Raw genomic sequence first — 27536 nt, 5'->3', positions numbered from 1 at the left:
GTGGTGTGATTTACCTTCTATATATTTTGTGTTTTTATTTCCTTTCTCATCTTTTTGCAATCATTATAACTACTTACATACTCTTTTTGCATTTATTGTATTATATATATAACTAACCTCCTTTCAATTTTTTGAATATAGACATTTCTTTAAAATATATATTTAACCAGTTCTTGTTTTTTACCATTTCACATTTATATGTTGTTAATTCTGCGTATTTTCCTCTTTTAAATTTGATTCGTTTAATATCTAAAAAAAAATCTTAACCATTACAATTATTACTGAATACAAGAATATACTCCTTACACATCAGCGCAAAAAAAAAAATTAAACCTCTTCATTATTCTGTATGTAATAACTTTGTAGACGTTGAACAAATAATACATAAACTAAAATTGGAAGGTTGTAGCTAGTACACAATTACGTGGGGGAAAAAGAGCCCGTAGAATGTTTTCTAAGCAAAATCGGTTGAAGGACAATTCTTTGCTTTTAACAAGGACAATAATTCTGAATGTTTCACTCCAGTTTGTATAAATCCATAGAGTGTAGTTAATAATAATCTACAGTGCTACGATCATAAGGTTGCTTCGAACGAGTCTCCCAACTAAACTAACTAAACCCAAGCTTAGCGTTTACATCTATATTTGCTCGTAGTCTCAAAATGTCCCATTGAAAAACCTTTGTCTATAAAATTACATTTTATACGGATCCAAATAATAATTCGCCGTTGTACTTTTCACAAACGCACATCTGGCTCCTAAATCTCCTGATTCCATTATGAATATAATTCCTATTTGCGTAGTACAGTTTAAAAAAAAGCGAGTAAAAATAGGATGAATCCCTTTATGAATGCACTAGCGCTTATGTTCTGTGTATTTTCCATGCCTCTAGACTTCAATCCTCAGTAAATAGACCCATAATGAATAATCATTATATTATAACTCATGAAAAAAATTAATATCAAATTTATAATGGAAATACACATTTTAAAAATTTTACTCAAAACCGTTGATGTACTCCGACGACAGATTTTTCATTTTTTCGTGTTTTGAATATTAGCTTGGTTGCCCAAAGAGCAATAATTTGTTTTCGGTAATTTTTTGAATCTTTAGTTTTGCTGTTTTTTTAATCAATTGTTCGCATGTGTAGTACAATTTGGAGTAAAGAAGGAAAACAATCAGGCAATAGCTTTCAAAGTGAATTGTTTTTCTCTAAAATATGTTTTTAGTTTCTCAATTTAGTAATAATTAATCCGCGCAGTGTGTTGTCTAATCGTTTTTGGTGTTCCTTCTTTGCTTCATTAATGTGTTCATAGTTTGTTCAACATTTTGAATGTTTATCTTGTTTTTCCTTTTTTTATTTATTTAGTACGTTTGAAGTTTTTTAGTTTCTTGTACAAGAACGCGTTAGCTTAAAGATAATTGATTGAGGGCCAATAACCTTTCCACAGCTGCATTGATGTCACCAAATGTTGCGATAAGAGCTGTAAAAAAGGATTGATGATAATTAAAAAACTGTAAAAGTAACTGTCAAGCGTATGAAATGTGAATTCTGATAATACATAGATAGCACTACTAGATACAGTAAAGGATTGTGTGTTCGAGAAGTTCAGTGGTTAAAGCACTAGGCGGAAGGTCGCGGTTCAAATCTCACTGGTCAACTGTGAATGAGTACCTGAGTCAAATCAGGATAATAATTACAGACCAGTACAATGTAGGCTATATTGCTAGGTGGGACAGTGTGCGTCCTGTAGTATATTACGGTCTTGAATGAATTGCTCTAACACACTTCAAGGCCCAGATCCAATTTGATTGTTCATTTTGTGTTTGTCTTGCTGCTGTGAGCTTATTACATGCACAGCGTGAAGTGTGATGATAATGAAACTAAACCACAAACTGACTGGCACTAAGGAGTGAACAGGAAACACTAGAAAAGCGTCGCGAAGCGACTTGCATGCATATAAACAGAATTGATGTAGAGGCAGATAGGAAATTGAAAAAATCGACAGTGAACTCTCCCTGATAAAATGTGAATATGATATTGGGCCATAACTGAAGATCAAAGCAATGTTCGTATTTCCCGCTTATCGCAAAGATTAAAAGGGATGAAAATTTGTAAGTTGGCAACCTGCAAATTTGTAAACTATTTTGCTACCAAGACGTTAATAACGTCTCCGATAAGGACTGACGTAACTACTACAACCCTTGGCTATCATAAATGGAATCGGTTCCTGAAAAGAGCGCACACTTTTCCCCAATGGTATTGAGGGTCTCAAAACAAGGTTTTTTTTCGAATTTGACCTAGAATTTCAGCAATATAAGGTCAACATTCCTCTCGCCCATGCGATATTGTGCTTTTGTACTTTGAAAAATCTAGTGATAGCAGACGCAACCCGGTGTCGGACTGCTGCTGACGGCTGCCGCACTCTCATGAATTGATTTTTGGCAATATCTTGACTACTACGCAGCAACGAAGATTTCCGATTCTATGAGCAATTATACACAGTTCAGGAGAGACATCCTAAAGAAGACATTATAGCGGAGATAGGTGATCTGAATTTCAAGGTGAGCTCTTACCAAGAAAACTGCATATAAAAAGAGTAACTTCCGGCAAAAGGTGACCGAATCTCATTGCGAATCTTTGACCCATGTGCCGAAGCTGGTCTAGTGACCTCACGACGGTGGAAGATTCGTAAATATCTGCAACTTTCGTCACTTTCTCATAGGCACCACACTCTTTAACCGGCAATCAGCAGTAGATTTACGAGTTGTCTTCTGAATGTGTGTAGCAAAACAGTTGCTAACACCGACCTCGAAAGAGACCATTATCTGGTGCCTTGTCGGTTAGAAAGAGCAAATTTCGTCCAAAACTGATTCTGCCAGGATGGCATTTTATCAACAATAATATTAATTCTCATTATCGACGCTCTCTTAACTGGAAGACGCAGAGGGGTTCAATGGACAATGCCACCTTTCCTCAAACACCTCGACTATGCTAATGGCATCTGTTCGCTCTTGGTCAAATTGCTCTGGATTTGGAGAAGAGTTAGGCTGAAAATAAAAACCAGTAAAATCAAGGTCGGATACCAGTCGACTCAGCTGTGAATGAGTACTTGAGTCAAATCGATTATTATTATTATTATGGGTCGAATATCGGAGCGTTGAACAGTTTGGATAGGGTGCGCTACCAAAATCTGGACAAAATCAAATCTGAATTTCCCACGAGAGTAAGCTTCCAACAGACGTTGCCTTTGTCGTGCGAGTAGTCAGCTAACTACAATAAATTACGTTATCCTCAAAACTGCCACAATGTCGAACGGAATTGCAAAGCATTCGCGCTGAGCGAACCCCAAAACTAACTCCGTTTTTTTTTGGGATATACAAGATCGACCGTATACAGTATTGTATCAAAGTACAAGACTCAAGAAGTCCATTTATCCCAGAGAGGAAAGTACACATGAAAGAATCCCGGACGCCATAAAAAGTACTTAAGAGCTGATTTTAGAGGATCCACAGTGTTCTATGGGAAGATGGCAACAATTGTGGGTGTGAATGGTACGACAATGCGTAGAATTTTCAAAAAAGACCTCCGATACCATTTCTACATGATGAAGGTAAAGCAGATGCTGTCTGAAGTTGCCAGAATGAATCGAATGGCTCCCCGTCACCTGCTTATCTCTTCCTTGAAAAATGAAGCAACAGGACGAATCAGGTATTTTTTCAGCGAAAAAATCCTCAATGCTGATGCGAAAATTGCAGAAATGATCGACAGCTTGCTCGCGATCCTGAAGAAGTTTCTGCTGTAGCTAGAACGAAATCTCCGGCCAGTATCCACGTACTAAGTGTTGTGTACATTGGGATAATGTCATTTTTTTTCAAAAAGGAGAAACTGCGAGAAGTTTATTTGAGAGTTCTAGAAAATAAAAGCCGTGAATGGGAGATACTGTATCCGGAAAAGCCATATAATTTCCAACGAGACGAGTCATTTGGTCCAGAATTGGTTTTCAGATAACGTGAACATATATTGGCCGAAAGAATTGTGGCCTCCCGATAGTTCTGATTTAAATCCCTTTGATTTTTACGTTGGGAGCGTAGTTGAAAAGGACACTAACAAGTCTCGGTATGCCAAGGTCAATTCATTGATAGTCGCTATTAAAGCGATATTCGCGGAAATGAACAGAGATACCTTGAAGAGGGTATGTGAGCGTTTCATACCAAGGATAGAGGTTGTCTTTGCAGCTAATGGCGGTTGCGCCGAATAAAAGTCATCTGTTATAGATCGCTTAAGAATCATGTGACACAACTTTTATAAAAAAAAAAAAGGGGAACGGGGAACAAAACACGTGTATGAACATGTTGTCATCATCATCATCAACGGCGCAACAACCGGTATCCGGTCTAGGCCTGCCTTAATAAGGAACTCCAGACATCCCGGTTTTGCGCCGAGGTCCACCAATTCGATATCCCTAAAAGCTGTCTGGCGTCCTGGCCCACGCCATCGCTCCATCTTAGGCAGGGTCTGCCTCGTCTTCTTTTCCTACCATAGATATTGCCCTTATAGACTTTCCGGGTGGGATCATCTTCATCCATACGGATTAAGTGACCCGCCCACCGTAACCTATTGAGCCGGATTTTATCCACAACCGGACGGTCATGGTATCGCTCATAGATTTCGTCATTGTGTAGGCTACGGAATCGTCCATCCTCATGTAGGGGGCCAAAAATTCTTCGGAGGATTCTTCTCTCGAACGCGGCCAAGAGTTCGCAATTTTTCTTGCTAAGAACCCAAGTTTCCGAGGAATACATGAGGACTGGCAAGATCATAGTCTTGTACAGTAAGAGCTTTGACCCTATGGTGAGACGTTTCGAGCGGAACAGTGTTTGTAAGCTGAAGTAGGCTCTGTTGGCTGACAACAACCGTGCGCGGATTTCATCATCGTAGTTGTTATCGGTTGTGATTTTCGACCCTAGATAGGAGAAATTGTCAACGGTCTCAAAGTTGTATTCCCCTATCGTTATTCTTGTTCGTGTTTGTGTTTGACCAGTGCGGTTTGATGTTGTTGGTTGATTCGTCTTCGGTGCTGACGTTGCCACCATGTATTTTGTCTTGCCTTCATTGATGTGCAGCCCAAGATCTCGCGCCGCCTGCTCGATCTGGATGAAGGCAGTTTGAACGTCTCGGGTGGTTCTTCCCATGATGTCGATATCGTCAGCATAGGCCAGTAGTTGGGTGGACTTGAAGAGGATCGTACCTCTTGCATTCACTTCAGCATCACGGATCACCTTCTCGAGGGCCAGGTTAAAGAGGACGCATGATAGCGCATCCCCTTGTCGTAGACCGTTGTTGATGTCGAATGGTCTTGAGAGTGATCCTGCTGCTTTTATCTGGCCTCGCACATTGGTTAGGGTCAGCCTAGTCAGTCTTATTAATTTCGTCGGGATACCAAATTCCCTCATGGCCGTGTACAGTTTTACCCTGGCTATGCTATCATAGGCGGCTTTAAAGTCGATGAACAGATGGTGCAACTGTTGTCCATATTCCAACAGTTTTTCCATCGCCTGCCGCAGAGAGAAAATCTGATCTGTTGCTGATTTGCCTGGAGTGAAGCCTCTTTGGTATGGGCTAATGATGTTCTGGGCGTATGGGGCTATCCGGCCTAGCAAGATAGTGGAGAATATCTTATAGATGGTACTCAGCAACGTGATACCTCTATAATTGCTGCACTGTGTGATATCTCCCTTTTTATGTATGAGACAGATTATGCCTCGCTGCCAATCGTCAGGCATTGATTCGCTGTCCCATACCTTGAGCACAAGTTGATGAACCACTTGGTGTAACTGGTCGCCTCCATATTTAACCAATTCGGCTGTAATTCCATCGGCTCCTGGCGACTTATGATTTTTTAGCCGATGAATTGCACGGACTGTTTCTCCTAAACTTGGTGGTGGCAGTATTTGTCCGTCGTCTTCAGTTGGCGAGACCTCCAACTCGCCGATGTTCTGGTTGTTCAGTAGCTCATCAAAGTACTCAACCCATCGCTCTAATATCCCCATTCTGTCGGAAATCAGATTTCCCTCTTTGTCTCGGCAGGATGAGCATCGAGGTGTATAAGGCTTCATCCTGCTGACTTGTTGGTAAAACTTCCGCGCCTGGTGCGGTTGCTCCCTGTACTTTTCTAGTTCACAGACTTGTTGGTTCTCCCAGGCTTCCTTTTTCCGTCTGTGAAGTCGCTTCTCCGCTCGACGGAGTTCGTGATAAGTTTCTGCGCGTGCCCGCGTTCTTTGAGAATGCAACATTACTCGGTATGCGGCATTCTTCCGTTCCGTTGCTAGCTTACATTCATCGTCAAACCAGCCGTTCCGACTCCTTTTGCGGCTGGGGCCAAGTATATTTGTGGCCGTATCCATGATAACGTTCTTCAGGTGGTTGTGAAGATCATTAGTTGATGCTTCATCTCCAGGTCCTCTATTGACTGCGGTTATTACGGCATCCATTTCCCTCTTATAGGTGTCGCGGAGGGTTGTGTTGTGGATGGCTTCAGTGTTCACTCTCACCTGATTGTCAGAGGGGATTCTAGGTGGTATTGTTATTCGAGCTCGGAGCACCATGCCAACGAGATAGTGATCCGAGTCTATATTGGCCCCCCTATATGTTCTGACATTCATCAAGGCTGAGAGATGGCGGCGTTCGATCAACACGTGGTCAATTTGGTTGAAAGTGGTCCCGTCTGGAGAGGCCCACGTATGTTTGTGGACCGCTTTCCGCGCAAACCAGGTACTTCCAACAACCATTTCGTGTGACCCTGCTAATTGAATAGTCCGCAGTCCGTTATCATTTGTTTTTTCGTGTAAGCTATGGGAGCCAACGTATCGCCTGAATACGGGTTCCTTCCCTACTTGGCTGTTAAAATCCCCAAGTATGATTTTGATATCATATCTGGGACAGGCTTCGAGGGTTCTTTCTACTGCCTCGTAGATTTTTTTTTCTTATTTTTTATTTTTTTTTTTTTTATTTTTTTTTTTATCTTTTTTTTTTTGCCGGGTCCGTCGTTTTAATATCCGTCCTATCCGAGGCTCCTGTTGTGGCTTCGTAACGGTTGTTTTCCGTGTAGGGTTGTCAGCCCTACCCAACCCCCAACCTGGAGGACCAGTTGGTACAATTTGTCCCGTCCCCCCCAATGTTGTCATAACAATTCCAAATTACCGCTTAATGCGGAATGTGCAAAGGCACCCACTTGCAAAGGAACTCGTTCCGAAAGGACGATCGGCAGAATGTGGAACCCTTCCTATTCTTTCTATTTATATATACTTCTTCATGTAAGGTTCTTCGGTGGCGCTACAGCCCAAATCGAGCCCTGCCCCCCTGGAAGCATCGCCTATACTTGTTTCAATCCAAAGGCTGTGTCCTCCAGATAGAAAATCTTAAAATTGAGCTGCAGTCTGCATCCTAAAGTTTCCTTACCTTGCCTTTTAGTCGGCTAGCATCGGCTCTGCTTTTCAGCACTTGTTTCGGAATACTTCTCTTGTGCTTTCGTTCAATGTGCCCAGCCCATTGGAATTTCCACATTCTGACTAGTGTCGATGTTGTTGGGTTGTCAAATAATTCATACAATTCATGACTGTACCTAATTTTCCAGACATACCCTTCCTTTAAGGCTCCGAAAATTTTTCAGAGGACTTTTTTTTTTCAAAGATATCAATCTGCTTTTCCGACATTTGAGTCAAGGCGCACGCCTCACATGAATACAGTTGCATGGGATGAATTAATATCCTGTAGATGCGTAGTTGCGCCTGTGTACTTCTCTAGATTGCATTATATGGGGAGGACCGCATAAAATACTTTATGAGCAGTAGTAGCGCCTTTGGATATCATGCTTTTCGTCCTTCAGAGAGTAGGGCTGTTAGGCAGACGAATTGGTCCATTTGTTCGAAATTATGTTGCCCATGGCGATGTTTTGCATACTAGCAGCCGCCTCTCGAGTTTGGGTCATGTATTCTGTTTTGGATTCATTTACCTTAAGCCTCACTTCACTCGCTGCTGATTCGGACTGCTCGAACTCTTCCTTCGCACGAAGCATCGATACACGTCGTCTGCGTTAGCTACCTTTCTGATGACGTATTCGAGCACTAAGTTAAACAGGGTAGGGTCGAGACTATCCCCTTGCTTAAGTTCTGACACTATAGGAAAGCTTTGTGTCAGTTCATTTTGGATTTTTAGCTTCACACTGCTTATTGTCAGGAATAAGTGATTTCGAGCCATATTTATTAGCAGTGAATTTTTGCAGGGTTACCTGTTTGTTTAAGGCCACCTGAAAGTTAATCAAATACAAAGCTGGAGGCCCTTAAAAATATAAATTTTAAGACGATCGGGAGGCCTAAAATCGAGAATATCACCTGAGCGTATAGATAAATAGCAGGCTATATAAATATTATCGGGGATATTGAAATAAAAAACACCCATAAAAATGTACTCTTAAGGCCATCTATAAAATCCTGAAATCATTGAAACATTATATACAAGCGACAAAAATATCCCAAAAAATACCGATATACTATTCGCAAAACGACAAGAATAATGCATTGATTATCAACAACAGGCAAGAATGTAATGATCAAATCAGGAAGGTTCTAATGAGAGGTTTTAAGAAATTAGAAACAATCTGCTCCGATTCTGGAAAAAGGGTAGACAAATTCCTCACTGAAGGTCACATGGTTTGCTGCGATTCCTACCTGTCAATCGATTGAAAAGATATGTTTTTTTAGCGCGTGGGCTAAAGCTAGTGCAGTATCGTGATTTAAAATGACTTTTTTATTTCATCGGTCTGATACTGTTATTCTGTAATTGTATTGTCTCTTCGAGGTACTCAATGAGTACAATTCCATGTGAATCCCGAAAATATTGGGCAAAAACTTATCGGTTCAATTGTTGTACCTTCAGCTGCCTTGATAGATTTTCACCAGATTCCAACCACGGTGCAAATTTAACGTGTAGCAGTGTATCCATCCATCTCGTTTACCATTACAAATTGACGCATAACTCCCTATGGATTAAACTTGAACAGTTTGTAGCAAAGTTCGGAATCATATATTCGCTGTTGCGTTGGATACATTGTCTTTGAATGCAGAACTTTCTACGTTCATTCAGTTTTATACCAAATTTTGAAAGTTATTTTCTGGAATTGCCTAAATTTGACAACCATTTTAGAATCAGTCATGATGTACCTGGGGTTGTTTTATCATTTAATGGATTTTACAACCAAGGGAGGGAAGGATTACGGGAGAGAAATGACTATCACCTTGAAAAAGAATAGATATCAAAAAGAGGATATCTATTATTAGCTGGAGTTGGAAGTGATATTAACAGGAATGGCTTTGTTGGGCAACAGATGAATAAGTGTTACTCACGGACCAGAAACAACTGTAGTAAATATACTGACAATGCTCCATCAGTACAACTCAACTAATATAACCAGGAATATCGTTGGCTGGGAAATTTTGATGGATACATCATTAAGCCTTGATATGCTATTTGTAAATTTATCATTTGGTTCGATCTTTGTAATATTTTGTTGCTAGACAACTGATGAATGCTTTTTATCAAATAATAGTACAAACGTACAAGGCGAAATTCAAAGAGAATTACAATTGCCCGAAACAACTCAAATATTCACTCATGAAAATTCAAAGTGTAAAAAATTTTTGGATGAAAAACGAAAGTTTATTGAATTGGAGTTTATCGTAAACCTTATGATTTGAGATGATAAATCATTTTCAAGGATCTCACAAGAGGACAGCGGCTGCTTTTAGGCCAATGCAAAGACTTTGCTGTGTCAAATTAGAGATAAAATCAAATCGAATCGATGCATTTAAATGCTTTAGGAATTGATTTTTTAGGGCAAATTTATGTGAAGGAATCATTTCGCAGGGTCAGCCTAAAGAGGCAGTAATTGTTACTCAAATGAACAAAGGGGACAGTACAGTGTTACATGCAGGGAACATTAGGATTTTTTAAATATGAAAATTGAAATTGAGAAATTGTGTCTGATGGGTTTCGATCGCAAGGCAGAAGCGATTAGCTACATATGTTTTAAAATTATTGGCACTTGCCCAATAAGAGAATGGTCCGTGGACTACACCGAAGGGGTGAGTAGCCCTGAGGCCATTAAGTAAATGACGGGCTCGGGACTACTCATCCCAAAACAAAACTAAATGAAATTGGGAACTTATTCGGATCTCGTGTCCTTTATATTGTTTAAGTTAAAATGTGACCTTGGTCTTGAACAATTTGAAAAACACTGAAATTTCATCGCACTGGGGTCAAATATATTTTATGGGGACCTAACTAAATTTTGACGACTATATTTTTGGAGAATGTCAAGGCAATTTGAAACCGATCATTCAAACATTAGCCAACAATTCCATTGGGAATCTCGTCGATGTATACCAGCTATTTGTTATTTTTTTCGAGCTTAAACATTCTCTAATGTTTAGGTTGATAAGGATCCTAATGAAGAACTCTGTATCCGAAATCCAATCGGCGCTTACTGAAGACAAATGAAAAGAAATTTCCTTGTTCACATCCATTAGTTTGTTCTTGACATAGGTCTTTGGGATGAATTAAAAACTGTAAAAATGGCTGACAATTTACTAAATGAACAATAGAGCTATTCCAGAAATTGATATAATCAAAAAGGGAAGTTGTATTAAAAGTCAAAATAAAAAATTTGTAGTTTAAAGATGCAGAAATATTCCAAAGGATACCCTAAATTTCGATAGACTGGGTATCGCCTTCTAAGGAAAGCTGTCACAGAGGACAATGAATGCAAGATCGAGATGGATGGACAAGTATTTAGAAGGCTGTGGTCCGAAATGGACTGTAAAAACATCCTAAAAGAGATTTTCAAAGAAGCAAAAAATGAGTTGTTTTCTGGGCTACTGTAGAATATGTACCTCCAGTTATTCACCTCTTGTTAAAAGGGTCATCAAACAGAGTTTAATTTAATTGCTAGCTTTAGTTATTCATTTTAAATAATGATGATCATTTTGATTTAAAAAATTCGCATTTCATAAGGGTAGACCTAATATTTATTCATTTCTAACGAAATGGTCTCCCTAAATTATAAATGCATTGTTATTGAACATGAAAAACCTCACCTTGTAAATTAGCTTCCCGATTAAGAAAACCCATCGCTGTCAACTGCTCCAATTGTGACGAATACCTCTCTTCGGGGGGTAATTGTTGATTATTACCTAGACTCATTCCATTCATCATTCTAGCCATAAATTCACTGAATAAAGCAGCATCCGGAGCACCAGGCGCTGCACCACCTCCGGATGATGTTGTGTTTGTGGTGGACGATCCAGTTGTTGGTGTTGTTGATCCTGTAGGTGCTGTCGTTCCAGCTCCTGGCGTAAAGCCTGGCGGAACTGGTGGTGTACCTAAAGTACCAACTAGACCAGGTGCAGCTTGTCGTAATTGTTCCATGCCTTGTTGAATTTGTAAGATGGCATTTAAGGCTTGTGGATTGCTTAATGCTTGCATCATATCAGGATTCTGCATTTGTTGCAGGAATTGTGGCATCATTGTACGCATCTGTTCTTGAAGTTGAGGATTATTCGCCAAAATCGGACTGGAGTTGAGAAGCTGAGGAATGGAAATTTTTTTTTTGTTATCTTTGTTTTCTAATACATGCAAATAATGATGAATAATGAAATTATTTGGATTCCTAATAAACCTAAAAACTACTTACATTTGTTGCCAATGCTGGATCTGCAGACATAGCTTCGATAACACTCCGTGTGTATGGAGCATTAAGCATATTCTGCATTAATTCAGGATTATCTGCCATCTGCTGTAATAAGCTTTGCATAGCTGGCGTGTTCATAATCCCAACTCCAGGTCGACCGCCACTTCCGCTACCGGCTTGTCCGGAACCACTGCCAGATGATGCGTTTGCATTTGAATTCCATGGATTTGGTAATGGTTCTCGATTTTCGGTGCCCTGTTGTGGGTTAGCTCCTAGAAAATGAAAGAAGGGAATCATATAGAAGTTAGTATAGTAATGGGTATAATGAATTTCCTCTCTGTTAGAGTTAAGTGGTCGGGCCTAAGGCACGAATATTTTGTTAAATTACATTTGAACGATAGAAGAATAAAGTCCGAGGTTATGATAACTGCCTTTTATGAGAAAAATCAAGGCGGAGTTGGCACGGCAAAATCAAGGCAGACTATTAATTACCATCAGAATAGAACACCAGTTGACTTAGGAAAAAACAAATAATCTTTTGAATCAAAACTGAGAAGAGATTCAAGAAATTTCCTTTGTTTATTTTATTTGAGGATTGAAGGAGTCCTAAGTTCGCATTCAGTTGATGACGGACCGGGCATGTCTTGGATAAAATCGTCATTCTTTTGAAAATTTGGGTATATAGCTCAAAAAGAGGGGTCTGTGGACCACAAATTTGGAAGAAAGTTTCTCCCAAAGTGTCTCGTCCGATGTCAACTGGATACGGACTTAGGACTCCCCCAATCCTCAAACAAAATAATTTTGCTTTGGCCTAGTTTGGGTCTGAATATAAAGGAGGGATTTCACTTGGATATAGTTCGCACTCATGCGTATTTGCGATTATACATAAAGGAGCGATTATTACCTGTATTCACACTCAGTCATGCTGCTCTCAGGACAGAGGTGAGGCGATATGAGATGGACGAAGCTCTCAGACATTTTTCTTTTGTTTATCAGAAAAAATTGTATAAATATTAGGAAAAGTGAACTATGCAGGACCTATGCTCGTCAGACTCTGGCGTATCTCTGTCCTTAGAGAAGCGATTTATTGATTTTTTTCTCAATTTTGTAAACTTATCGAATTGTGATTGATAGTGATGAAAAATTGGTATGAGGCGCAGTTTTGTTCAAACTAGTATTGTCCAATGTCGTTTTCATGGACAATAGCCATTATAAAATCTGCTATCATGACTCGATAACGCCCGCCAATGATACTTACGTCGTTTTCCATGAACATATCCGCGGAAACATTGCACCAAATTGCAACTTTTTGGTTGTAAAGTTGAAGGTTTTCAATGATATGATACCGATAATTTTCCTGATATATGTTCCATTCAAGAAATATTCGTCGGCAGAGATGATCATTTTTCACCAAAAGTTAACGTTTGTCTTCAGCTATTTCGATGCTTCATTTTGAATATTTTAGGCGACGATGATAATCCGCTTTATTTAGTTTTTGGGTAATAAGTTATGTTATTTTGGATGTGCTGTTTCGGATTTGGAGAAAACATTTGACCGTGTGCCACACAAGCTCATCTGCTATGCTCTGACAAAATCTAGTGTAGAAGAATTTGTGGGCTGGGTTCAATTGCTTTACCACGATCCGAAAAGTAAAATTCGAAGTATCAGTAGGGTGTATCAAAACCGCTTCGCGTCTCTCTCGCTGTTTATCGAGGAAGCACCCTTTCGTCACTCCTCTTTGTTCTAATTATAGATACTGTCACACGGGACATCCAAAGTGCAACGCCCTATACACTGCTTTACGCAGATGATGTTTTCCTGGTGTCTTGAAATGATCTCGAACAACTTGTCCAAAAATGGAATGTTCGCCTCATGCAACAGGGTATCAGTCTGAATCTGAATAAAACTGAATTTTTGACGACCGACCCTTATTAAACAGTGCACTATCACTGCCGATAACTGAACGATTTAAGTATTTCGGGGCCATTAGCCAATGGAGCATTATGAAATTGTTTCAGACATTAGCGCAACTTGGATGAAGTGGCGTTCCACAACTGATATTTTGTGCAGTCAACGTATCAACGAAAGCCTCAAATGTAAAATTTACCGCATGGTCGTCCATCCTGTCGCCCTCTATAGTTCTGAGTTTTGGCCAACTGTAAAAGGCAGTTAATGACGTCTTGCGGTAGTGAAGGCGAAGATGTTGCGATGGATTATTGTCGTGACGCCTTGATCACACGCGAAATGAGAGTATCTGCGATCGGTATGGGGTTGCACCGATTGTGGAAGAATTACAAAAGAGAGGCGTTTTTAATGGTATGGTCAAGTAATTCGCGCGGTAATGAGAATTCACTCGCCGAGATTGGTCTAAACATCGAAGTCGATGATAAGCGACCAAAGGGTCGCTGACTGATTGGAGATTTGAAAGCCTCGCGACTGCATCTAGATCGGGATTTTGATAGAGCAGACCCCCTTGTGAACGAGACAAAGACTAAAGAAAAAAAAAGAAATTGCCCGACACTTTTAATTGCAGCATTTAATTTACCATTGGTGTGGTTAGACTGTAAATATTCCGAGAGAACAGTCGATGCAAAGTAACTGCCACTATCACTTAAAAGCTTTGATAATTTTTACCAATATTCAGGTCGACACAGTTTTAAAGGAAGCATAATCGAGGCAAAAACACCTAACCAGAATTAACATACGTTTCCAGTCCTTTCCTTTGTAAGAATCCCCAAAGTTAATTTTCTTATAGTTTTATCGTTTCATAGCAAGCGCAAGACGAGTTCCAAAGCAACGCTTAGCCAACGCAATGCAATCTGTCTTTTTTGTAAGAATGCACGTTAACCGTATTTGCATAACCCAGTTGCATTTAGGTAAAAAGGGCTCAAGTGCAAGTGTAAATCACTGCCCGCTTGATGATTGCAAACTATTAGGTTAGAAGTTAATTTCTGCGTATTTTGAAGAGAATCAATTTGCTGTGATGGTGTGTCCATTCCGGTCTCTTTACCCCGAGTCGATTGCGCAACTGCACTGCTTGCTGCTAGTAGCGATTGATCGTGACTGTTGGTTGGAGGAATTTGTAATACAGTATGCCGCGCTGTTCCCACCAAATGCAGTAAAGACTTTCCAGTGGATAATGCGCTTTGCGATTGAAACTGCCGGCTCTTCAGGGCCTACCTACAATTTTTTGCGCTTTGGATTGTCGTTGTAAACCCACTTTTCGTCATCAGTGATGATACTGTGAAGAAATTTGCTCCTTTGGAACCTATCCAGTAAGCAGTTGCTTTTCTTTGTTTTTTGTTGTGTTCTGAAAATTTATAGTGTACTCGTATTCGTTACGTTACGTTAAGTGATGTCGCGAGCTGTTCTTGATTTTGAGCCAAATCTTCATCCAAAAGAGCGTCAAGTTTTTCATCTTCGAACTTTTTGGTTGCCTTAGTCAGTCCTTGGCACCGGAATCATCCCACTTGTAACACTGGAATTTTCCTTGACAAGTTCTTATTGAAGGGGCATTATTGTCATAAGCTTCTTTGAGTATTTGATGAGCCTAGGTACCTTTTCTTGAGATGGAAAAAGTAAGGCAAAACTTTCCGCAATTGAAGTTTTTCCGCCACAAAATTTGACATCACAAAGTTCAAAAAAAAAATTTCCATTCTGATATGCGAGAAGTTATATATAAATAGGGAAAATGACAGAATAAAATTCATTAAATAAAAAATTATTTTATTTCAACAAAATGAAGGGGCGAAAGTGAAAATTAACTTCTACTCCTAATATTTAATTCATTTTATATTATTATGTTCATACTTTGGAAAAAGATGTTTCGTTGACTGAAACGAGGCCTTGCCCATACAACTTTTTGGCGGGGGTACATTTTTATTGATTGAGGCTATAATATGACCGCCAATGATGGCCGAATATTGTATCGTTGTAGTATCAACTGCAAATCATATACTTTAAATATCCCGAAGGCAGAAATAACGGAATTTAAAAACATGCCTGGAATTTATTTTCATATATGCAATCGGGCTAACGGAGAATAACTTTGTAAGTTGGTAAACGAACAAAATGACTTATTGAACAGCAATTATCTCCGAAAATTTAACTCTGTTCACCTCAATGTCACCAAAAATGACTTCTTCTCCAGAACTTGAATTGCAGGAAACGGTAAAAGTTCAAAAATGCTTCTTTGATCCCAGTGGCTTCTATGCACTCACCCACACTATGCACAATCCTGAGCATTAAAATAATCTCTTCTCTCTTGATATTATCATAATTCCTTATTTCATTGTCAGTGAATAAATTCAGGTTTCGGTGCGGATATACGAATTGGTTTGAGGTCAGGTGAAGTTTTGTACAAAGACGCATGAGGGTCTAAAGTGTCCCATGTAAGCACGTAACGATGGAACAGTCCAGTGGACATCAATATTTGCGGGCGAATCTTCACCGTCATTTCATCAAATTTTTAGGTTTTTTAAACAACACTCCCCTCAAGCTTGGCCAACCCATGGTGGTTTTTGACCATCGCCCGTCCACTTATTCATTACAGACTGCAACACCGGGACAATCCATACACATACACACATACACAAAATTGAACCACTAATTTGACCGTGAGATAAAAAAACAACATTTAATGTGAAGAACTAATCAAACGTTTTTTGGGATTTTATTGTATGATTTGATCTGCATAATTCAATTTCTTTGTTTTGCCATTTCTATTTTCATACTTTACTATCTATCGCCTTCTTCTGATAAAGTGCAAAAATAAAGTAATAGAAATTCTTGAAAACTTACCGCTTGTATTATTATCAACCAATCCAGCAAATGGATTTCTATTAAATGGCTCTGTTGCAGCATTCAACATCGGCTCTTGAATATCACGATAGATCCTTTGCAACGCATTATATCCACCTGGTACACTTTCCAAATTTGACATAGCACGGTCATGTGATCGCATCAATTCTTGTAACATCGACGGATTTCGAGCTAATTCCATTGTATTACGTAATAATTCAGGATTATTTATCATGTGGGCAATTTCTGGATTGCGTTGCATTAACTCTTGCATTTGTGGATTCGAAGTCAAAAATTGACGCATGATGTCAGGATTATTCATCATTTGTTGTACGAGTGGATTATCAAGCATGGTTCGCAATAAATCGCTATTGTTTAGTAATTCATTTTGCATGCGTCCTTGCAATTCCATAAAATTTCCAGAGCCCATGCCCAATGCGTCTAAACCGGCCAATCCACCCAGTTGATTCAGACCGAATGGTGTGGCACGAACATCAGCCTGTGGACGTGGCTGATTAGTTTGGGAACGTGGGGGCGATTTGATGACCAGATGAACAGTTAGCCCGTCTTTAATGTTATGTGATTTAAGCGTATCATTGTCTTTCATAATTTTTCCAGCGAAAATTAAACATAGCAATTCCGGCTCTACTTCAAATTTTTCTGCGACGAGAAGCTTAAACTGAAACAAAAAGAAATTTGTTAGCAAAAGATATGAAATAACTGATTTGATTGGGAAGTTTATTTATACAAGACTTGGAAAAGTGCTAGGTAGAAAGCTAAGCGTGTGATGTTTTTACTCTGGCTTTACATTTCTCAATTATTTTATTCCCAATTCCTCATTACAGGATGGACGCGTATCTTCTTAAATAATTCCTATTCTGAACATATGCCCAGCTAGTGAATTATGACCAATCAGAATGCCCATAATACTTCCGCAAGTCTTCCTGCTCTTCGACAGGACAAACTTTTCAGTATTTTTGTTTGGTTATGACAGAAAACGTTTGGTGTGTTCAGTAGCATTAAGTCCTTGTCACCTGTCATGGTGGGAAGCTTCTCCCTAGTTTTTGATAGCATCATTAGTCAGCGCTGTTGACACCCCAATTACTGGTTCCGGTTCGAGCATGGGGGAAGTTGAACCCTATTTTGCTAAGGCATCCAAAATGTCATTTCCCTCTACATAACAATGACTGGGTAGAGTAGTAAAACTGTATTGACTCTAGAAAAAAATTCAATCGGTTTCCACATTCCCTGAGCGATTTTTGAAGTGATCAAAGCACTGTTCCACGCCCTCAGTGCAGCTAGATTATCGCTACAGATTGCGATGCGCCTACTCTTCAATCGCACGTCAATCTATGGGGATCCGAGAATCAGAAAGCATTGCGAAAACTGGATTTAGTTCTCACAATGCTCTGTGCCTTCACATCCAAAGCTATTCGAAACCGTTCCACAATCCCCGGACCGCAATATTATTTACAACTTGCGGGATTTTATCGACGATAGGCTCCGCCAAGGTCCATTCGAGCAAAAAATACTTGATGGAACGTCTTCTCGGATAATGGATAAAAATTCCAGCCGAATATGTCCGGGTTTTGATCGAATCCGTGTCATGAAGAGTGAAGTCTGTATATGATGTTTAAAGCACCCATACAGAGTGTAAACTAGTCAGTTTTTTTGGAGTCATTATTACGCTTTTTTAGCTCTGTCTGGATTCTTTTTTTTTGTAATTCGCCCTGAGTAAAGGTTTTATGTCATTTTTTTGTTAATTTTCTTAGCATTGTATCCAACAGGCTATATGTTACGTTCTTGTAAAAAACAAAACAAAATACATACGACTCCTTTTACTTTCTTTCTGAAGTCTCACATATATATTTCTTAAAATGGTGTCCGCATTTAAATTTTGTTTACTATAATGTAAATGGAAAAGTATCTCCATACTGATGCAGATGAAATTTCATTGATCATTATATTTTGCGGATAAACCCCGGAAAATACAACAAAAATTGATAGATTCGGTAATGAATTTCATCCATGTAAAGCATTGACGTTTTTTTGACCGAAAAAAGAATTATTTATTGCGCCTCCAGGTAGCAATACTGATTAAAAAGTTAAGAAATATCAGACAGTTTACCTGCCGAATTTCCATTAATACTCAAGCAACGTACATTTCATTGTACCGATTTAATAGCCTTTTCCTGGTAATGGGAAAAATAGAACCTTGGAAAAATGTGACTCAAAGAGTTACGTCGAATTGTTTCTGAGAATCTTAAGCGGTAGAATTTTGCGCAGTTTTATACAGACTTTCCATATATTCCTTAGAAAACTAAATTGCTGCGAAAATTTTCGTTTTCTTATCTCCTTCGGATAATTTCTAATTTTTTGTTTGGAAATTGGCTAGCGCTATCGCACTACTAACTCTTTAGAACTGTAGCTTTCTGAGCGTCCCATCTGGTTAATTGGTCTAGAAAAGGTCAATGTCTTAGTGATTCGAGAAGCAAAATTATTAGACAGTTTTTAGGAGCGGAAAAGTCTGAAACTCGAGAACTCGCTGTCGCTTTTGCTTTTGCGATTACCTCGAATCAGACTTCGATGCACTTCTCTTCACGATAATGGCATCGCAAAATTTTCAAGAAAAATGGGTCTCGGTAATTAGAAGGATATACCAAATAGATCATGTTGTTAAAAAAATCGGAATATGAATATTTCTGAGGAATACTTCGCACCACGATTTTCAACACTTCCAACCTGGAGAGATCCCACCGTTCAACTCTTGGGGAAGTAAAAGACGCACTAAAAAAATCTAGAAAACAACAAAACCCGGGACGTAGAGAGATTTGCGGCATTACCAAAAACAAAGAGGAGGGTTAAGTCAGGTACCAGGAGCTTATTGTTTATAGAATCTAAGACCAAAGATTGATACAAAATTGCGGAGGATTCTATTGATAAAGAAATTAGAAGCCCGGAGCTCTGCACTTCAGATATTAAAGGTTATCTCCTGCTAGCTATCCAGGGCTATATTGTCAGTCTGTTAGAGCTTGTGGTTCCTTGCCTGCTAAGAGGATCTTGTTGACAAATATGAGCGAAAATTGGCGACAATCTGGTGCAGCATTTATTTTGTAAAAGAAAATTGCTTTGCTTTCGGTCTTGGATAGGTACTGAGGTACCGACGAATTTGGACGGTAATCATCGGTTTGTTCCTGATTGGTGTTTGATGGGTTGCTTGATGAGAGTACAAAATACTGCAAGAATGATATTCAGGTATTTTGAATTTATTTTTCGTACTCAAATAAGTTTCCAATAACAGTCGGATGTTGAACATGCTAGGAATGGTTAGGAAATCAACGCTTGCCTCTAAACCATGTTGACTAATACCGTTGACATTCCAGTGACTAATTTTGATGGCGTTTATTTGCAGAATACAAAAATAAGTATGGTCCTGGTTCATCGAAATTGAGTGACTCCATGCTTCATGGTTATGTTTAAGACTCAGTATTTGTTGACTAGTGTCTTTGTTTAGTTGACTTAGATCCACAATTACAATGCTTCTTAGTATCAGTTCCCCTCGGGCACCCCTTGACGCGGTGGGTCAGTCTCTAGTAGTTCACTACTGCCCAAAACTTAAAACATGACAGAAAGAAAGTCCAACCACAAACAAGGGGGGCTACAAGTTAAATCGTGCCTATGAGAAACTTTCGGCTTTATGAGAAAAGCGGAAGGAAGAGAGGCTGGTAATGTGGATGTGGGTTTAATACCGGCATGTGCCAACGAATCTACGCAGACCGGACACTGTGAACCAACGGGAGTTCCCAGCCGACGGCAAAAGAGGACTTTACGAAATAAGGCAAAGTCGTTTGCGAATAAAGACATGGCGTTGCTGCACCGCCAAGTGTGACAATATCTGAAGAAATTCGACACCAGGAAACAGAATCCCGCCAAAAAAGGAGGACGAGCTGATATTCTCTGTGACACTCATTCTAGATGCAGCAGACTCTTCGGCCAGCAATGATTTTTCAGCACGTATAGGACTGAACTTATGTCTAAAAACGTAAAGGTTGATCAAATCAGCTTGTAGTATGCCAAAGTCTCTTCCTTTCTACTAGCAACAATGATGACAAAGTTTGCAGCACTGAGCGAATTACTTTTTGGGCCATGGGTTCTTAGGCTTGACAAAATCTGTAACACTGGATTACTAAAGGCCGCTAGGATCTTCTACGGGAAGACCTGCAAAACTGAGAGCCTGTGTCCTGGTATCAATTTCGTTCTAGGTTGTGATGAGAACGCTACTGGGGAGGTGTGAAATACGATTCTAGAGAAGCTAAGCAGCACTTCAGCTAATCTCAAGAGTGTATTCCAATGACAGCAGCTCATAGACAAATTTGCTTAGATTAAAATTAGTCTATATTTGCTTGCTCTATTTCTAGATTTAGATCAATTGCTTGCCAAAAGGAAAGTCAATTTCGTTCTAAGTGAATGTCAATGCCTCTCCTGTTTCGCGCTTACAGAAAATAATTCCTAGATGATAATCGCGATGTGGTTGATTTGATTATATGTACGTTGCCGACCAATTGAAACCTAACTGACCTTGAGGCAGACTATATGTCCGAAAAATTTACTGCTGACGTCATGGCAATGGAAGCCACAGGAAACTAGAAATTTTTCACCATTGTTATGTAAGTCCCCAATACCAGGTTTTCGCAATCACATGTTCGAGCAAACTCACTCACTCTGTTCCCATTAATGACATAAGCGGTAAAAATATCCTGTGATCAAAGACCGCAGAATCCGGACAAGGGATGAAAATCATATTCGGAACCGTACTTGCGGTGTTCGAGACCTACTAGAGGTGTGTAATAGGGGCAGTACACCAAGCTAACATTTTCTTAGCTCGGAGAACTGTAACGGGTGGGAAAAAATCCTTGATATCCCCTATTAACCGACAATGTGATTCTTAGGGTGGAGAACTGCAGTGTCTGACCAGAGAGCCCTCTCAGATCACAGTTGGATAATTTTCAGTGTAGATCTCGCAGATGTCTCCAAACCTTTCAGAGAACCCAGGAGATAGTTTGATCAAGTTATCAAGAACAAACTCTCGATGCGCGAATTGGTAAGATTGGCACGACAGACGAACTGGACTCTGGAAAAGGCATTCGAAACCGAAAACGGGTGGAATTTAGTCCCACTACTTAAGAGCCGCTGACTTCAGATTGCGAGGTCTCACGACCTGTGTCAAGTTAAGGAGATTCGCCAGGCGCGTGCAAACAAGATTACGGCGATCTAGATGGGTCACTGGCCTATATGGGACCATGCCGTCAAAATCGGCATACCCTACAATGCGGATACTAGGTAAATTATTCTCTGAGGAGCTCAGAGAGATCTCTAGCTGCAGGGTGGAGAAGCAGCGAGAACGGTTTTTCGACTTCTTAAAGCAGGCTCCACGCTGAACATTCTAACCACTCATCACGATTGTCAAGTCGCCTTTAAGAAGCCACTCTTGAATGTATTCAGTTGCTCATAGAACGCCATCTCTTCTGCATCGGAAGTCCCCATTGACGCATAACACTGTACTATTGACATACTCTTCACTCTGGACCGCGTCCGTGACTTGGTGAATGAAACTTGGCATACGTGGGCCAATTACCAATTGTTGCTTGGTTCCTCTGCGAAAGAAGTGTGGAATTTTTTGTGTCCGGGTTGAAGTGCAAATTTCCACAAGAATAGATTCGTCGCTGAAGCACCGCTAGGTCAACGCTGGGTGGTCTGTGTCTACTTGTGGAATCCGAGCCAGTAGCTGGGAATATTTGCGGATGTATCGATAAGTCCCTGATTCGTGCGCTAGTGATATGCCTCTCCTCGCATAGACCTCGGCACGGTCGTGATTTGATCTGCATGATCTGAGTGAAGTGTGTGGATCTAAAGCAGAGTCTCAAGCGATAGCAGAATTCGGTTTGAATAGAAAGTTTTCGAACAGAACTACATCTTCCCCAGCACCTTCAGTTACGTCGACACCCGTTTCAGCTACAACCAGGTACCTGAAGTCACAGTCTGGTATCACTCATCAAATCATTGTACAGCAGCAGCTCAACAACAGGCGCAGCAACTTCGGCAGCAGCAAGCCCAAGCGCATACAGCTCCACAACAAGCGCACCGACATCACACTTATCTCTGTATCTTTTGTGTATGGTAATTTTAAATACACACACACACTAGTAAGAGAAGGAGAAATCGTGCCGTCGTCGCTTCTGTTAGGTCTATACCTTTTATTTAATAAGAAAATAATTTTAATATTTTGTTAATGTATACGAAATCTTAAATCTTATTTGCAAGATCGAATTTTATATTGTAGGATAAACAATAAAAGTACGGCAGCTGCAGGCGCGGCGGAAAGTCCTTGAACGTAGAAGATTCGGCCCTGTCTCCACTGAATTGTTTTCCCTGTGGCTGCGGTAGTTTTGTACCATCATTACAAACATTACGACTGGCTGCGGCGAACTTCTCTGCCATCCGCACGGCTACAGGCAGGTTACCGACCATTGCATTCAGGCACTTCCCCGAAATTATCGTAACATCATTACTGAAAGTAGTTTCGCCCAGCCGATTAAACACGTTGTGCTACACCACATTAATACTACCGGCTCCCCGATCTTCTCAAAAGTGCGTCCCCTATCACCCCAGAAGCTAGCTGTTGCAAAGAAAAAGTTCGGTGATCTCATGAAACAGGGTATTGGCAGAACTTCCAATAGCTGTTGGTCATCTCCACTCCATTTGGTTCCTAATCCAATGCCTGAATGCCCGACCGTTACCCTATTCTACTCATCCATGATTTTGCGCATTCACTGACAAACTGTTGTATTTTCACGACCTTGGAACTGTCCAAAGCGTGACACCAAATCCGTACTGCTTCTAAAAATATACCGAAAACGGCTGCACGCCTTTCGGACTCTTCGAGTTCACCAGAATAAACGTTGGAAAATGCAAGCTACAACAAAAGTAAGTGGAATCTCTAGGTCATGTAATCCTGGCGGAATTCAGCCAGACCCAGGTAAGGTTGAAGCGATAAAAAAACTTTCCCCTGCCAACCACGGTGAAGGACCTGCGAAGGTTCTTTAGCATGATAAACTTCTTTCGTCGTTTCTTGCCCAAGGCCACTCTCATCAACCGCTTACTTGTCTGGACGCAAAACCAAAAACTCACGCTCGGTCTACTGATGCCGCCCAGGCGTTTAAAACGGTCAAACAACCGCTTGTTGATGCTAGACTACTGGCATTTTCTCAGCCAGATGCAGGCCTAGCTGTGTTCGTCGATGCCTCAGACACAGCGGTAGGCACCGCTCTTCATCAACGACTGAAACAACTCACCCTATCCCATCAACTTCAATTTTGTCACTTCTATGCACACTTTCTAAAAGGATAGTTGATCAGGTACTGAAAAAAGCCACAACTTCTGCTCCAGCTCAGCGTAACTACAACGTCTACGATCGTGAGCTACTCGCCACGCACCTCTCCATTAAATACTTCCGCTTCTCCCTTGAGGACAGTCCGTTCACCGTGTCCACGGATCACAAATCCCTTACTTTCGCGCTTAAACAAAAGCCCGACAAAGCGTCTTCTTACCAACTTCGGCAACTGAGCTTCATCAGCCAGTTTACTCCCGACATCCAACACGTGTCTAGAAAAGACAACGCTTTGTCTCGAATCTCGGAGATCACAGACCCCGCCGCAGTCGATTATACGGCAATCGTCAAAGCGCAGAAAGATGACGCAGAGCTTCAGAGCCTGAGAGCAAACTCAAGCTCCAACTTACTCTGTGAGACCTCAGACCATTTATTCAGGGTGATTTTCGAAAGGAAGTATTTCAGGCAGCACACGATCTTGCGCGCCCAGACATCAGGACGACGAACCGGCTAGCTATTGGAAAATAATTCTGGCCGTCTATGAACAGGGGTGTAAACTCTTGGGCCAGACAGTGTATTGCGTGCCAGAAGTGTAAAATCAGCAAGCACATAAAAAAGGAAGTAGGCGTATTCCCTCGGTCGACCAACCGCTTCCACACCATCCACCTCGACATCATTTCCCTTTGCGAGAGACACACGGATACAAGTGTTGACTCACAATCATCGACAGGTTTATGCAATGGTCTAAAGCAATACCTCTGACTGACATTCCAGGACAATCATGCGCCGAAGCCCTCTGTCGAGAATGGATCCCACGCTTTGGTGTACCAGCTGTAATCATCACGGACCAGGGAATGCAGTTTGAGTCTACTCTTTTCTCGGAGTAAGACAAGCTCCTTGATTTCAAATGTCACAGGACCACCGCATGCCATCCGCAGTCCAATGAGATGGTGGAACATTGGCACCGGACACTAAAGGCGGCCTTAATGACTCGCGGCGTTCCGTCGTGGTCCTTGCCTCTAGTCCTCCACAGCGTTCGCACAGCTCACTGAGTCCTCATTAGGGTTCACGCTACCCGGAGGCCGCTGCACTCACCTTACGAGGGCCCCTTTAAAGTCCTGGAGCGACGGAAGCACTCCTCCAAGCTCTACGTTCGGGGCGGGCCCAAATGGGCTTCCTTGTCGGGGCTGGTTCGGGTTCAGCGCGGAATGTGGCGGCACATTAGAGGCATGAACAATGACTGTATTACTGGTGGTGAATTAACATTGATTAACGGCTTTCGAAAGTCGAACTGATGTACACCGGCGGGAAACGGTGATGACACTTACGAGTTGTTAGCGTGATGTTCGCCCCAAAGTGTTATGTTGACTAATAACCCACCTTCTTCATCTAGGAAAACTTTCGACCAATATTTCGGGGTTTTCAGCTCAATTCGGATCATAACAATATCGACCTACGCTTTGTCTGCTTTCAGCACATCCGCATAAGTCAAAGGTTACCCAACATACACTTCCGCACATTACCAACCGTTAATGCAGAACTCGTACCGTAGTTCGTAAGCTTTACTTCAACCAACTTCGTCCGCTTTTGTTTTGCAAGCGATTTCGTAAGCAACAAATAACTTATCGGAAAAAAGTCAATTGATTGCGTACAACAAATCGAAGTGAGCGCGTAAAAGTAGCCTTGAACTGCATTCTTCTTTCCAAACTCAAAGGCCTAGACCTCTCATCACTGCGACCTTGCTGCTAACTGGCAGCACCATTGCTGCAGGCTACACTTGAGGAAACATCATACAAAAAGAGGTGTCGGAGTGCGGAACGTTCGCGCACTCTCCTTGAGCGGAAACCAGCAGACACCGCGGCTACATAGGATCGCAAATGTCAGTGCGATTGGCTTTCAATTATTCGAGTTCTGCTGGAACCTAATTAATGCAGATAGATTTTATCTTGGCAAAGTTTGAACAGTTATCTACTTGCGCAATTCGATCCCCAAGCTGACGTCACATGTTTATTTATTACTCGCCCAGAAGAGTCTTCTTGCCGTGCAAACACGAAGCATAACTTGTGAAATTTTTATGCAGGCCAAGTGGTTGGGGCAATTGTGCTTTTCGGCGCTACTTTTGCATGACTTGCGAGTTTTGCCCTGCGTCAGTGGCCACGAGGGTGCATTTAAATCAATTGTCTTAGAAAGTAATGGAGGGAAATGTGGATTTTGGAAAAAGCCACCGTAAGGGAACCTCTTGTGGCGATACTCCCACCAGGTATGATAAGAACACGTAAGCGGCAAATCTAATTACAGCTCGGTGTCGCGATGACAACACGCAGAGGCCTTTCTAGACGTTTCATCAGGTGGTCTTTTTCCGTGAATTTCAAGTCGGTCCACTTCTTCGTCCGTATCAATAATGTAACGCGATTTACTACGAAACGCGATGAGCTCAGCTTGCAGATTATCCAACCCAATTGCGAGCTGGAAGCTACTTGACCCAGTCACGGGCCACAGCCGCCAATCCGTAGACTTCATCTGTCAAATGCATCCGAAGTCCCGGCGGCGACAAGAGTTGCACAATTAAAACATGAATTGCGGCTGGAAACTGGGTTCCGAGCTGGTTGCTGTGCACATTTCACTCCACTGCATGTGCGGCGCCCACGATAAGTCAAAATGTCCAGCAATTGCTAGATTCAGTGGCAAAACACAAGCTGTCATGAGAACGTCCTCCGAGCGACGTAGAAAATAAAACACGCCGAAGCGCCCAGAACAAGTTAGAAATTGCCCCGGGACGACTTGCTGCCCCCGCAGAAAACTTACATCCTTAACTTCGGCATCCTCGTCCACTTCAATTGTTCGCTTTTCCTTTGGCGTTTTCACCGTCAGCGTAATCTTTTTCGCGTCGTCCTGTCCCTCCGCCATATTTCTGCGAATTTTTATTTGTCCACTCGATTCTCCGACTCGAGAACGCGGATTTTCTACAAACACACACACAGCACAATTGGATTTTTCTTTTTGCGAGGATCTACTCCGTTCGCACGCGATATAAACTTGAAATTATTCCGATAATTCGAGAGACTGGTTGGGTTGTGCACTTCACTGTTCCGTCCGAAATTTTTGCTCGTCGTACGATGCACGACACACACACGCACGAGTAGTAGTAAATTGATAGGTGGCCGTGTTGTTGTTGGTGTAAAAATGACTGGACGTTGCTTCAATTTTTTAGGATTTGCTTTGTGGCAGTTGGCAATGGGGGTTCGTGGTGGCGGATGACATTTCAGGGCTACCACGCTGATGACAAGGAAATAGGGGGAGCCTTGGTGGTCTTCAAAATGTTCGAATCTGTTGAAATGATATAAATGGAATATTAAGGATTAATAACGGACTTTGGACTTTTATTTTTTGTTCTCCAACGGCACGACAAAACCACGCTGATACTTCGCCGCCAGTTTTTAATTTTTTTTCATTACAAAGTTTGCCTCATTCATGAAATTCGTTAAACATATTTTTAACGAAAGAAACTTCCTTGGTGTGGGCCTTAGCTACGCGAAAACGACTGAACTTTGCTAGTTTCTTCCGAGTAAACCCGAAGCGATATCAACAATCGGCGATACCGGC

General features: G+C 41.1%; 2 protein-coding genes across 2 annotated transcripts; both read right to left on the bottom strand.

Moving 5' to 3' along the window:
- LOC119656267 (ubiquilin-1) lies at positions 1-27064 on the bottom strand. Its single transcript, XM_038062690.1, has 5 exons — positions 26739-27064; positions 16547-17225; positions 11750-12018; positions 11154-11643; positions 1-1483 (listed from the first exon to the last, which is right to left on the bottom strand). Exons 1-5 carry the CDS (start codon positions 26838-26840, stop codon positions 1407-1409), a joined length of 1617 nt encoding a protein of 538 aa, XP_037918618.1. The 5' UTR covers positions 26841-27064; the 3' UTR covers positions 1-1406.
- LOC119656268 lies at positions 26868-27417 on the bottom strand. The gene is made up of 2 exons (XM_038062691.1): positions 27389-27417; positions 26868-27260 (listed from the first exon to the last, which is right to left on the bottom strand). The coding sequence occupies exons 1-2, from the start codon at positions 27400-27402 to the stop codon at positions 26897-26899; spliced, it is 378 nt and encodes a 125-aa protein (XP_037918619.1). The 5' UTR covers positions 27403-27417; the 3' UTR covers positions 26868-26896.
- Between the last annotated feature and the right edge of the window lie 119 nt (positions 27418-27536).

Source organism: Hermetia illucens, chromosome 4 (assembly GCF_905115235.1).
Source record: "Hermetia illucens chromosome 4, iHerIll2.2.curated.20191125, whole genome shotgun sequence".
Classification (NCBI taxonomy): domain Eukaryota; kingdom Metazoa; phylum Arthropoda; class Insecta; order Diptera; family Stratiomyidae; genus Hermetia; species Hermetia illucens.
This window is presented reverse-complemented; position numbering and strand designations above follow the sequence as displayed.